Below are 13315 nucleotides of genomic sequence, written 5' to 3' on the forward strand. Positions count from 1 at the left end.
GCTTGCAGAAGGCTTTTTGCCAAAACGTTAATCTTCTTATGACTTTTGTGACCTTTGGCCCTTTCAGGTCATTATTACTGCTGATCATGTTATAGTGGAACAACCCACTAATGCTTCAGCAACAGGAGCCCGGGAAGCCAGTAGAACAGTCATTCTCTCAGGTCTTGCTTCAATCAGATGGGGAGCCAAGTGCAGGGATTGTGTTCTCTGCTGGGATAAGCAAATTCCTGAACTCAGCTGATCATTGCCAAGTCCCAATTTGCTGTTCACTCATGGAGTGTCTGCACAGCCAGTCCGTGCAAGCCTGGTTGTTAGGATAGTTATTAGGATCCTTCTCCCGAGCAATTCTGCATAGTTAGCCTCCTGCTCACCGTGTCCGCTCAGTTGGACTTGTGCCACTCAGAGATGGAGAGTGTCGGCACTCTGTGATTGTTAAAGGTGGGTGGTTTTCTTTCGGTTTTCCCAATCCCCCCTCTCCTGATGGAGACATATTCATGACTAGACCTTAGGTGAGGACAGATCTGTGTCCAGTTCTGAGATAACGCATTCTCACCTTGTAACACCCTACACCTCTGTGGAGTTGTGGTCTGGTCACATTGTGTGTGGAGATGCTCCAATAACGTTATTTCAAATGAAGTATTTCAGAGATGCCTCCCTCTTCCCGATCCTTTGACTGAATAATTTGATGTGGCAAGGACAGGATACAACATGGTGGGTATGGTAGCAGAGTGGTTATGTTACTGGACAGTAATCCAGTGGAACTTGAGCTCAAATCGCACCAGGGCCATTTGACAATTTGAATTCATTTTGCAAGAAAGTTCTGGAAATAAAAAGCTGAAGTCAATGAAAGTGACCATGAAGCTGTTGCATTGTCATAAAGACCTAACTGGTTCACCAATGTCCTCTAGGGAAGGAAATCTGCCATGTTTACCCAGTCTGGCCAATATGTGACTCCAGTCCCACACTGATGTGGGGACTCTTTACTTCCCTCACAAATTGTTACAAGTAATAACAGGATGACTGTGGGCCAAGGGGGTCAGTCTCCACCTTCTCAGCATGATAGGGGTCGACAATAAATGCTGGCCTTTGTGAGTGACACACACACACCCTGAAAATAAATCTTTAAAAAAAAAACTTTAGCGGCAATCCTGCAGTGGGATCATCAGGCTGAAACTGGTGGGGGGGGGGGGCATCACAGAGGAGGGTAAATGCAGGGAGGGGTAATGGAGAGAGGAGGGGTGATTGAAGGAGGGGGTGATGGGAGGAGCTGATAGGGGAGGGGGTGATTTGGGAAGCAGGGGATGGAGAGGGGTGATAGGGTAGGCCTAATGAGGTTGGTCTGATCGGGGTATGTGTGGTGGGTGTATGTGAGGTGGGGTAAGTGAGGTGGGTGTATGTGAGGTGGGTGTATATGAGGTGGGTGTATGTGAGGTGGGGGTAAGTGCGGTGGGGGTATGTGCAGTGGGTGTATGTGAGGTGGGTGTATGTGAGGTGGGTGTATGTGTGGTGGGGGGTATGTGCAGTGGGTGTATGTGAGGTGGGTGTATGTGAGGTGGGGGTATGTGTGGTGGGGGTATGTGCAGTGGGTGTATGTGAGGTGGGTATATGTGAGGTGGGGGTATGTGTGGTGGGGGTATGTGTGGTGGGGGGTATGTGTGGTGGGGGACGTATGTGCGGTGGGAGTATGTGCCGTGGGTGTATATGCCGTGGGTGTATGTGCGGTGGGGGTATGTGTGGTGGGGGTATGTGTGGTGGGTGTATGTGCGGTGGGGGTATGTGTGGTGGGTGTATGTGCGGTGGGGGTATGTGTGGTGTGGGTATGTGCGGTGGATATATGTGCGGAGGGGTATGTGTGGTGGGGGTATGTGCGGTGGATGTATGTGTGGCGGGTGTATGTGCGGTGGGGGTATTTGCGGTGGGTGTATGTGCGGATGGGTATGTGTGGTGGGGGTATGTGCGGTGGGGGCATGTGCAGAGGGGTATGTGCGGTGGGCGTATGTGCGGTGGATGTATGTGCAGTGGGGGTATGTGCGGTGGGTGTATGTGCGGAGGGGTGCAGTGGGGGTATGTATGGTGGGCGTATGTGCGGTGGATGCATGTGCAGTGGGGGTATGTGCAGTGGATGTATGTGCGAAGGGGTATGTGTGGTGGGGGTATGTGCGGTGGATGTATGTGCGGATGGGTATGTGCGGTGGGGGTATGTGCGGTGGGGGTATGTGCGGTGGATGTATGTGCGGATGGGTATGTGCGGTGGGGGTATGTGCGGTGGGGGTATGTGCAGAGGGGTATGTGCAGTGGGTGTATGTGCGGTGGATGTATGTGCAGTGGGGGTATGTGCAGTGGGTGTATGTGCGGAGGGGTATGTGCAGTGGGGGTATGTATGGTGGGCGTATGTGCGGTGGATGTATGTGCAGTGGGGGTATGTGCGGTGGATGTATGTGCGGAGGGGTATGTGTGGTGGGGGTATGTGCGGTGGATGTATGTGTGGCGGGTGTATGTGCGGTGGGGGTATTTGCGGTGGGTGTATGTGCGGATGGGTATGTGCGGTGGGGGTATGTGCGGTGGGGGTATGTGCAGAGGGGTATGTGCAGTGGGCGTATGTGCGGTGGATGTATGTGCAGTGGGGGTATGTGCAGTGGGTGTATGTGCGGAGGGGTATGTGCAGTGGGTGTATGTATGGTGGGCGTATGTGCGGTGGATGCATGTGCAGTGGGGGTATGTGCAGTGGATGTATGTGCGGAGGGGTATGTGTGGTGGGGGTATGTGCGGTGGATGTATGTGCGGATGGGTATGTGCGGTGGGGGTATGTGTGGTGGGGGTATGTGCGGTGGATGTATGTGCGGATGGGTATGTGCGGTGGGGGTATGTGCGGTGGATGTATGTGCAGTGGGGGTATGTGCAGTGGGTGTATGTGTGGAGGGGTATGTGCAGTGGGGGTATGTATGGTGGGCGTATGTGCGGTGGATGTATGTGCAGTGGGGGTATGTGCGGTGGATGTATGTGCGGAGGGGTATGTGTGGTGGGGGTATGTGCAGTGGATGTATGTGTGGCGGGTGTATGTGCGGTGGGAGTATTTGCGGTGGGTGTATGTGCGGAGGGGTATGTACGGAGGGGTATGTGTGGCGGGTGTATGTGCGGCGGGCGTATGTGCGGTGGATGTACGTGTGGTGGGTGTATTTCTGGTGGATGTACGTGTGGTAGGGGTATATGCAGTGGGTGTATGTGCGGTGGATGTACGTGTGGTGGGGGTATGTGCGGTGGATGTACGTGTGGTGGGGGTATGTGCGGTGGATGTACGTGTGGTGGGGGTATGTGTAGTGGATGTACTTGTCGTCGGGGTTTGTCTGATGCATGGTTGTTTTCTGAGCTTCTGAGTTCAGCATCAAGGCAGGTCTCAATCCTGAGGCAAGATTCCACGCACTCATTACCCCCACTTCAACACTCCCCTCCTTCCACTCCCACACACCCTCACTCCTCTGCTGTCCTGCCACCTCCTTCCTGCAAATAGGATGGCTGGGGACTCAGTGTGTGAGAAGCTGAACAGCCATACAGTCAGCATTGCAGGCTATCCAACTACAGGAGGCCCCAGAGTTGAGCTTGATTCCTGCCTTACCCAACATCCATACAAAACTGCTGTTCCAGCAAGGACTGTCATCAGGAGTGGGGGGACCTTGGTGGATTAACCCCTCTCTAATACCTGGGCCATTGACAGCAGTTAATTTTAACTTTCTCTGAAACTTTTTCCTTCTCTATCTCTATTGCATAATCATAATTCTGATCTGTATGACCTGAACCATTTCAGGAAATTGATTTGGCGGTTAGTTAGACCTCCTCATGGATCTCAACTGTCCTGCATTTGAAAGACTTGTACAATCTGGTGAATTATTGTGTTTAAAGATTTGGGGTGGGATTGGCTGGGACAGTGGGTTGGGCACAATTGTCATTCAGCTTCAGAACATGGTCTGTGGATAGTATGGGATGAGTATGTGTGGTGGAAGGGTTCTCATTCCCAAATGGGCTGGGATCCTTGGCAGGAAAGATTCCATAATTCAGGGGTTGTGGGGAGTGGAAATTATCACACAGGTTAGGCTGGTGCATTCGAGGATTGGGTCAGCAGTTGACCCAGAAGTGCTTATGCTGACACCTCGTGATAAGAGTGAAAGGTTTTACATCCCTTCAGACTTTAGTGAGGGCACGATTCACAACAATAAAAGTTTTTAAAATATAGTGGGATGGAGGGGGGAGATATTGTTTAAATTGAGCAAAGATTGGCCTGTGAAGTTCCAATTGGTGTCACAGTGAGGTCCACTTCTTATTAAACCAAATATCAGCAACCCTTTTAAAGGTCACCAGATAATTATTTCCATGGTTGACAAATTAGGAGCCAGCTAGGAACCTTATCTGAGTAAAGCTCAAGGAAATTTTAGGGACTCAGTGTGTGAGGAGTTGAACAACATCAAGTTCCATCTGGCTGCTCTGTCTTTCCTGTGACAGGGTGTGAGTGTGTGTTTGTGTATGAGTGCGGGAGGGATTTGGCAGGCAGACAGTGCTCTATAACTGAGAGAAGCAGAAAGGGGAAAAGTTCTGACACAGATAGACAGACTCTCCACCGAGCTCAGTCCCCAGCTCTCTGCTCCTCACAGCTTGTCTATGTGGATTAGCGCCTGCCTTGTGCCAATTCCCCTCAGGATTGCGACAAGAGCAAACCATTTCTTCACAAAGCTGTCAATTGTGTGTCGGAATACCCTCGGAACTTGTGTTAAAGTAGCATTGAGAGTTTCCTTTTTTTCATCAGTTTAATCACACTCTTGCAATGTATGTGGGGCAGTGATTATTTATACTGCAAGAATTTTAGTTTAACTCATTTGTTTAATTCATGTTTCAACCACTTTATCTTTTCTAAAGGATGAAAATATCTGGAGCTTGGCTCTTTGGATTCATTGGATCTTGATTCCCTCATATTCCAGCCTGGCAATGAATTCCGTGCTCTCTGCTGCAGTGATAATCCTCTTGGCTCAAGCAGCACAGGCTCTTCCCAGCCTTTACCACAGAGGCTGGCTGCGGCTGCTACAGGAAGGAGATGGCTGTGGGGTATGCCAGCCTGACCTGTGTCCCGAGCCGCTGGGGTGCACGGCTGGGACAGTGCTGGATGCCTGCGACTGTTGCCCCGAGTGTGGCAATGCCGAGGGGCAAATCTGCGACCTCGACAATACCAACCACTTCTACGGAAGGTGTGGAGAGGATCTGGAGTGTCTGCTGGACACCAGCGCTGCCTTCCTCGGGGAGATCCCAGAACCCCAGTGCACATGCCAATCCCAAGGAAGCGTGTGCGGATCCAATGGAAAGACCTACAACAATATCTGCAAGTTCAAAGAGGCATTTTACAGCAACAGAGAAGGCAATCTCAGCATTACACACAGGGGGCCCTGTGAGACAGGTAATCATTTCAGAGTTTCAGTATCCGTATTACCTGCTGTGCTTTTACATAGGGAATTCTTCAGTACTGTTTACATCATCTGCATTTATTTCTTGTACAATACTCCTGCCGCAATGATATTGGTATCCTTTGTGGGGTTTAATTAGTATGACCTCAAAGAGTGTCAGAGGATCATTCATTCCGAAGATAAAGAATCTGTATGTACACATGTACACCAGCGTATTAATGACTGCAAAGAGACATTTTAAAAATTATTTAAGCTGTGTCTATCAACATACTTTCATGGATCATATTGTAATACTGTGAATAATAGAGGGTGTGACACATTAAACACAATATGATGTATTACAGCTCACTGGGTGTAATAGAGAGCACTGTGCATTACAGCTTACTAGATGTAATAGTGAGCACTGTGTATAACAGGACATTGGGTGTAATAGAGAGCACTGTGTATTCCAGCTCACGGGCTGCACTTGTGAGCACTATGTATTATAGATCCCTGGATGTAATAGGGAGCACTGTGCATTACAGCTTACTGGATGTAATAGTGAGCACTCTGTATTAAAGCTCACTGGGTATAATAGGAAACACTATGTATTACAGGACACTGGGTGGAATAGGGAGCACTGTCTATTACAGACAGTGGGTGTAATGGGGAGCATTGTGCATTACAGCTCGCTGGGTATAATAGGGAGCACTGTGTATTAAAGCTCATTGGGTATGCTATTTATTACAGGACAGTGGTTGTTATAGGGAGCATTGTGCATTACAGCATGCTGGGTATAATAGGGAGCACTGTGTATTACAGCTCACTGAGTGTAATTAGGAGCACTATGTATTACAGCTCACTGAGCGTAATAGAGAACACAATGTATTATGGCTCACTGGGTGTAATTGGGAACACTGTATTACAACTCACTGGATGTAATAGGGAACACTATGCATTGCAGCTCACTGGGTGTAATGGGAGCGCTGTGTATTACAGGACAGTGGGTGTAATAGAGAGCACTGCACATTACAGTTCACTGGGTGTAATTGGGAGTACTGTTTATTACAACTCACTGGGTGTAATGGGGAACACTGTATTACAGCTCACTGGGTGTAATAGAGAGCACAGTGTATTAAAAGACACTGCAGAGGCTGTGGTATATTGGTTTATTCAATTGGTATTCCAGAGACCCAGGGTAATGCTCTGGGGACCTGGGTTCAAATCCCACCATAGCACATGGTGAAATTTGAATTCAATAAAAACCTGGAATTAAAATTCTCATGATGACCATTTCTGATTGTTGTAAAAACCCTTTCCTTTTAGGGAAGGAAATCTGCCATCATTACCTAGTCCGGCCTACATGTGACCCCAGACCCCACAGCAATATGGTTGACTCTTAAATGCCCTCTGAAAACAGGGCAATTTAGGGATGGGCAATAAACACTGGCCTAGCCAGTGACGCCCACATCCCATGAATGAATTTTTAAAAATATGTATGTATTCTGTACTCCTAATGGCTAATCAGGGTTCCTCGGTTGTTTGAGTGGGTTGCATTCAGTGTGGTCATTGGGTGCAATATATTAGCAGTCAGTGGTAGGCCAGGCTTCACCTGTCCCTTACCAACTAGAATAGAAAATGACTTGGAACGCTGTTTGTCAATGGAACAGAGGAGGAACATGGGTTCGTGTATAGCAATTGCTTTGCAGAAGAGTGTTCCAATCTTCTACCTTTGCGTGTGGAAGTGTTTCCTAATTTCAATCCTAAATAATCTGTCTCTAATTTTTAGACTCTGCCCCCTAGTCCTAGACTCCCCAACTAGCAGAAATAGTTTCTCTCTATTGACCCAACTTTTCTCCCTTAATACCTTGAGAACTTTGACCAAATCACCCTTCAACTTTGCAAATTTCAGGAAAAGCAACTCTAATTTGTGTAATCTCTCCTCATGATTTTACCCTTGGAGAGCCATTCTAATAAATTCCTAATAAACAGCTGCAATCCCTTCAAAGTGAATATATCCTTCACAAGGGATGGTGCCCAAAACTGTTCACCGTCACTCCAAGTGCAGTCTAACCAGGGCCATGTATAGCTGAAGAATGAATTAGAGACGTAGGTCAGAATTGTTCATGGGGGTGATGGCCCCACCACTGGCCCAGCTGAAAAGTCGGGTGTGAGCCCAAAGGGGGAGGAAGCTATGATTTAACGGAGGTCAATGTTCCCACTCCCATCTGGGAGGATGTCCTGCCTCCAAGTGTTGCTGACCAATAGGCAAATCCACCAAACCCACCAGCTCCACAGGAAGCAGTGGCTACTGCTAGGGCTGCAGCAGGCCAAGCAAGGTGTTATGGAGACCAGATTAAAAGTTTAGTTGGGGCAGCTCTGCGGGCTCAGTCAGACAAGCCCTAGAGAGGGGAGGCGGGGGGCTGAGATCAAGATGCCGGGGTGGTGGGGGGTAGGGTAGGGACAGGCAATTACCATTGTGGGCAGGGCCTTTGTCTGGCACAGCGTGTCCAAACAGGAGAGATCCGCCAAGTTGGCCTTGCAAGATGGCGTGGGCAACCCATCATCAATGATAAAATACCGGCAGCAGAGAGAGAAACACCTTCCGGGACCAGTAATTGACTACTTAAGGACCTCAATTGGCCCAGGGTGGGCAAGCCACCTGATGCCTACCCTACTGTTGGTAAATTACCAGTGGAGGTAGGTAGGCTCTAGGCACAGTGGCCCCACCATGCCACCTGAATTTACACCTCCCGCCTATTAGCATACTCACTGGCAGTGGGTGGTGGGAAGGGGGCAATGTAAAATTCTGGCCTTAAAGTCATAGGCTGGAGTTTTCCAGCCCCTTGTTGGTGTTGGGCATTATGACGGACCGGGGGAAGGGGGGAATAATATGACAAGAAGGCCAAAAATCAGTTTTACAACGTCATGAAACCAGTTTGCGATTGTCTGTTCCACCCATCAATGGTGGACCGCATTTTCCACTGCTGCATGTCGGGAATGTCATTTTATTATGTTTGCATCTAATTATGAGCCCAGCTCACTGGAGTCATTCCCCCACATCAAATTTACCGCTCACGTCAGTATGACTTCAGATTGGCGTGCTTCATGACTGCCTTTAAACGGTGTTCATCTGGCATCCTGAGCTTCAAGGGGACTCGAAGGTGAGTGCACACAATGCTCATGAGCATTGCCCGTAGTTCATCAAGGAAGAGGTGCTGTGTGCTCACGGGGGAGCAAAGGCAAGTCACTTTTTACCAGCTGGCCTTCAGCGCGGTGCCGGGGCAAGGGCTTCAGTGCAAGTCAGACCAGAGTGGGGGGCAGGACAGCACAGGCAGACTGAAGAAATACTCAAGCACATGCTGGGGGGTGGGGGGAGGGGGAGGGGGCGAGGGAAGCGGCCATACACTTGGAAAAACTTGTCTAAAGTGAGCATTCTTCCGCAGCTGAGACCGTTCAGCTGCAGCTCCATTGACATGCTTGGAGTCCGGCTTCTGAAGCTTATCGACCCACTCAAGCAATGCAAAAGCATGAAAGTGCCACCGAATGCCCCAGAGCCTTTCACCCCATGGGTGCAGACTGCAAATGAATGTGCATTTTAGGAGACAGCAGAGCAATTGGCCAACTGGGCGAGTTGTAAAATCCCCTTACGAGGGGTAGCCCTGGCTCAGTCACTGGTGGAGACACTCAGAGCCCCTTGCATTGTCTTTATTAAGATTTGGACCAGTATCCCTCATGGTTCAAGATAACAGTGCAGCCTTGCAATGCGGTTTAGGAGAATGCCTGTGCCTGAGTTAAGAGCAGAGCATGCAGTCCAGTGGCTGAAGCTGCCGCCAATTGGTCAAATGGAATGGGGTGGATGTGGGTGGGGTTTCGAACAGCCAATGAGCGTACTACATGCTGGTCATCCAAGTGCTGGCCAGCACTCTCCTGCATGTGTGAAGCAGCCTTCAGATTTAACAAAGAAAGGATCTTAGTATACCCATGCTAACCCACACATCTCTCTCCTCATGCAGATCTCAGGTTCTCCACAGGTGCAGGGTGTGATTGACTGCACTCACATGGCACTTAGATCTCAATGGCAACAAGTAGTCAACTACATCAAATGCAAGGGCTTCCATTTGCTGAATGTTTAACTGTTGTGCGACAACCACAAGCACCACTGGTGTTCTCTGGGAATCTGAACGATTCCCAGAGAACGTCCATGACTCCTACATCCTTAGCAGGCCTCAGATCCCTGACATCTTCCAGGGTCCAGAGAGGCTGCAGGGTTGGCTCCTTGGGGAAAAGGGCTACAGAGGACGTGGCTGATGATGACTGTGCGATGGCCTCAGACTGCAGCAGAGCGATGCTATAATGAGGCTTATGCCACAACCTGGACTTTGGTGGAGCAAACTATAGGCATTTTGAAAATGAGGTTCTGGTGCCTCAGCAGGTCCACTGGAGCACTGGAATACAGTCCACCGAGGGTGTTGCGTATCATTGTCACTTGCTGCAAAGGGAGGATCACCTGGCTGAGGAGAGATGGAGGAGCTACACGTATCATTCGATGAGGAGGATGTTGAAGGGGATGAGGGTGATGAGGTCCTCAAAGGTGAGATGCCAGTGATGAGGCCTGACGAGGCAGGCACACTCGGGAGGCCCTCACAATCGTTAGATTTGTGGAGGATGATGACAAGATGCAGTGAGGACAGTCCTGACATCCTTACTTTGCATCTGTCAACGTTAGACTCCTGTGTGGCTGACGGCAGTGCACGTACCCTCAGTGCTCAGGCTCATGTCATGGAGACACAGCGAAGGGCCTAATAGTCACCGGATTCCAGGAGGATGATGACAACAAACAGTGAGGACAGTCTGTAGATCTTCATGTTGCCTCAGTGAATGTGTGACTCCTGTCTGGCTGAGGGCAGCTCGCTTGTGCTCTGTGATCAGGGTCATATCATAGAGACGCAGCCGTGAAACCTTAAATGCATCTGACCCTTTGTCCACCTTCAGCACCTGAGCCCTTCAGGAGCACAGCGTCACTGGTCACGGATGCTGGTGTGATGGGGGCTAGCCCCACCTTAAAGGTGCTGAGAGCACACAGAGAGAATGAGAGAACTCTGTGGCGACTGCCCACTACAGTCTGGCAGCAATGACAAGCACCATCGGGGTGCAGACATCACTAATGTTTCCAGGGAGTGTGAGGCTGGACCATCACTTTGGTCTGAAGGCTGCACAGAGCACAGGGAAGAGGCCCTGGACTGAGACACCTGCCTTTATCTTGTGCAGAAAGGTTTCACATCTGAGTGACAGGAACACTGCTCAGAACAAGGAGCCACAGGCAGGGAGACATTCTTGGGAGTTTATTAACAATAGTGAACATTATGTACAATTGATTAACACCCGTGCCCAGGATGTGCAACGTGAAAATTAAGAAGAACAAAGACAATGTAAAATTCAAATTATGGTGCAGCAGGTACCTATACACGTTAGTCATCATGGACAAAGAAAAGGCTGAAAAAATGTCACTGCCTCCAGGTGTGGCTGTGAAAGAGCTGAAGTAAGGAGCTGAAATCTCTAGATGTTGTTCAAATTGTATTGAATAAAAAAAAATTACATCATCTTAACTTTCCTAACCCTGCCGCTACATCTTGGTGATCCCTGGCCATCCTTAGTGGAGGTGGAGGCAGCCTGCTAACTGCGATGCCCTGTCTGTGATGATCTTGGTGGGCGTCCTCTGGAGGGCTGAGACCTGGAGGGCCCCGGCCTACTTTCGGGGTCCTGCTGTGAGGCAGTGGCCCCCTCCTCGGCCTGTGGAGCTGCAGCTGCTGGGGTCACAGGAAGAGGGGATTCAGATGGGCCGGACACTCCCGTGTGGATGGCCCCAGGTTATGCACCTGCTGATTTTGCTCCCTCTGGGTGCCCGGGCCCCTTTGGCTGCTTCCCAGATGTGCCTGTGAAAGGAAGGAGAGATAATTAGTGCACAGCAGGGGACTGTTCAACAGGGAAATTGACTCACAGCATGGTTGTCTGATGGATGTTGCACTGCTGGATCCTCACTTAGTTGAGCTCTGCCGACCTCACCGTCAGCACAGGAACAGTCGAGATCGCGCCGGCCAGCTGGATGACTCTATTTTCAAAGTTTGCAAGGACCTTGATGTGAGGCATTCCTCTATCAGAGTGCGACCTCTCCCTTTTGTTGTATGCCAGCATGTCCTGCATGAATGGAGATGGAGAAAGTGTATCAGACGCCTGGCAGGACAGATGATAAGGATGCCTGGCATGTGTGGGTACTGAGTGGTGCCATGGGCAGGATGCGGACTTGATCCTTAGAGCAGATGAAGGTGTGTGTGAGAGAGTGAATGGTGATGTCCGTTGAACTGACAGTGAGTGAGGGCCCTGTGGGTGTATGATATGTTTGTGAGTGTGTGAGTTGTGAGTGATGAGAGGAGTGACTTACCCTGGCGGAATGAAGGAGATCTTTTATCCTCTTCTGGCACTAGGTGGCTTCCTCTTTTGCAGGGCATTGGCACTGACCACTGCTGCCACTGCCTCCCATGCTGGATTTTCTTTGTCTACCTTATCCAAACCTGTCATAATCTTGTACGGTTCTATCAAATCTCACCTAAATCTCCTTTGCTCCAAGGAGAACAACCCCAGCCTCTCCAAACTAACCTTGTAATTAAAATCCCTCATCCCTGGAAACATTCAGGCCAATTTCCTCTGCACCTTCTCTAGGACCCTCACATTCTTCCTGAAGTCTGGTGACAAGAACTAGACTCAATAGTCCAGTCGGGGCCTAACCAGAGCTTTATAAAGGTTCAGTATAACTTCCTTGCTGCTTTACTCAATACACCTATTTATGAAGCCCATATGCTTCTTGAACCACTCTCTCAATGTGTCCTGCCACCTTCACTCCTAGTTCTCCCTCTTTCTGTACACTTTTTAGAAGTATGCCATTTAGCCTATATTATTTATATTATTTAGCCTCTCCTGACCTCTTGCTTGCTGGTCTTCACCCAGAGTGGGTGTAGAGAACTTCATGATGGGCCTCCACTGCATCTAGTAGGTGCTCGAGGGAGGTGTCACTAATTTGGGGGCACAATGTTTCGTCCCTTTGACTATGCTATGACTTTGCAGCAGCTTTCATTGCTTTAGAGCGTGCTAGCTCTCTGCAGGCCGTTTAAATTTGGCGCCCAGGTTGCTGAAGGCCTGGGGTGATGGCAGGGCAGGTGATTCAAAAGCCAATGCGTTTCCCAGGAATACAATATTAATGAGGCAGGCGCCCTGGGGATGTGATGATATGGCGCGAAAAGCAGCCATTGTGGCCAATGTGTAAAATGTCCTTTTTCCCGCCCGGTATCGCACTTTGTGCAAATCTGGGACGATTCTACCCATAACCCATAGATCTCTGAAGGCGGAGGAGCATGTTAGTGGGGTGGTGAAAAAGGCATATGGGACACTTGCCTATATCAATCGAGGCATAGATTACAAAAGTAGGGAGGTCATGTTGAAGTTATATAGAACCTTGGTGAGGCCACAGCTGGAGTACTGTGTGCAGTTCTGGTCGCCACATTATAGGAAGGATGTGATTGCACTGGAGGGGGTGCAGAGGAGATTCACCAGGATGTTGCCTGGGATGAAACATTTAAGTTATGAAGAGAGGTTTGATAGACTTGGGTTGTTTTCATTGGAGCAGAGAAGACTGAGGGGCGACCTGATCGAGGTGTATAAGATTATGAGGGGCATGGACAGGGCAGATAGGGAGCAGCTGTTCCCCTTAGTTGAAGGGTCAGTCACAAGGGGACATAAGTTCAAGGTGAGGTGCAGGAAGTTTAGGGGGGATGTGAGGAAAAACCTTTTTACCCAGAGGGTGGTGACGATCTGGAATGCACTGCCTGGGAGGGTGG

At 49.5% G+C, this 13315-nt stretch overlaps 1 protein-coding gene across 3 annotated transcripts in view; it reads left to right on the forward strand.

Moving 5' to 3' along the window:
• Positions 1 to 284: 284 nt before the first annotated feature.
• The window catches only part of LOC144685698 (kazal-type serine protease inhibitor domain-containing protein 1-like), a 38014-nt gene continuing 24983 nt past the window's right edge, over positions 285 to 13315 (forward strand). Inside the window, exons 1-2 of one of the 3 annotated variants that reach the window (XM_078550493.1) lie at positions 285 to 438; positions 4906 to 5437. In XM_078550493.1, the coding sequence (XP_078406619.1) occupies positions 4975 to 5437 (463 nt within the window). In that variant the 5' untranslated portion in view covers positions 285 to 438; positions 4906 to 4974. Of the gene's footprint in view, positions 439 to 4375; positions 4498 to 4547; positions 4816 to 4905; positions 5438 to 13315 lie in introns of those variants that run through there. The other 2 variants (XM_078550494.1, XM_078550492.1) reach the window with 2 other exon arrangements.

Source organism: Cetorhinus maximus, chromosome 10, assembly GCF_964194155.1.
Source record: "Cetorhinus maximus chromosome 10, sCetMax3.hap1.1, whole genome shotgun sequence".
NCBI lineage: Eukaryota > Metazoa > Chordata > Chondrichthyes > Lamniformes > Cetorhinidae > Cetorhinus > Cetorhinus maximus.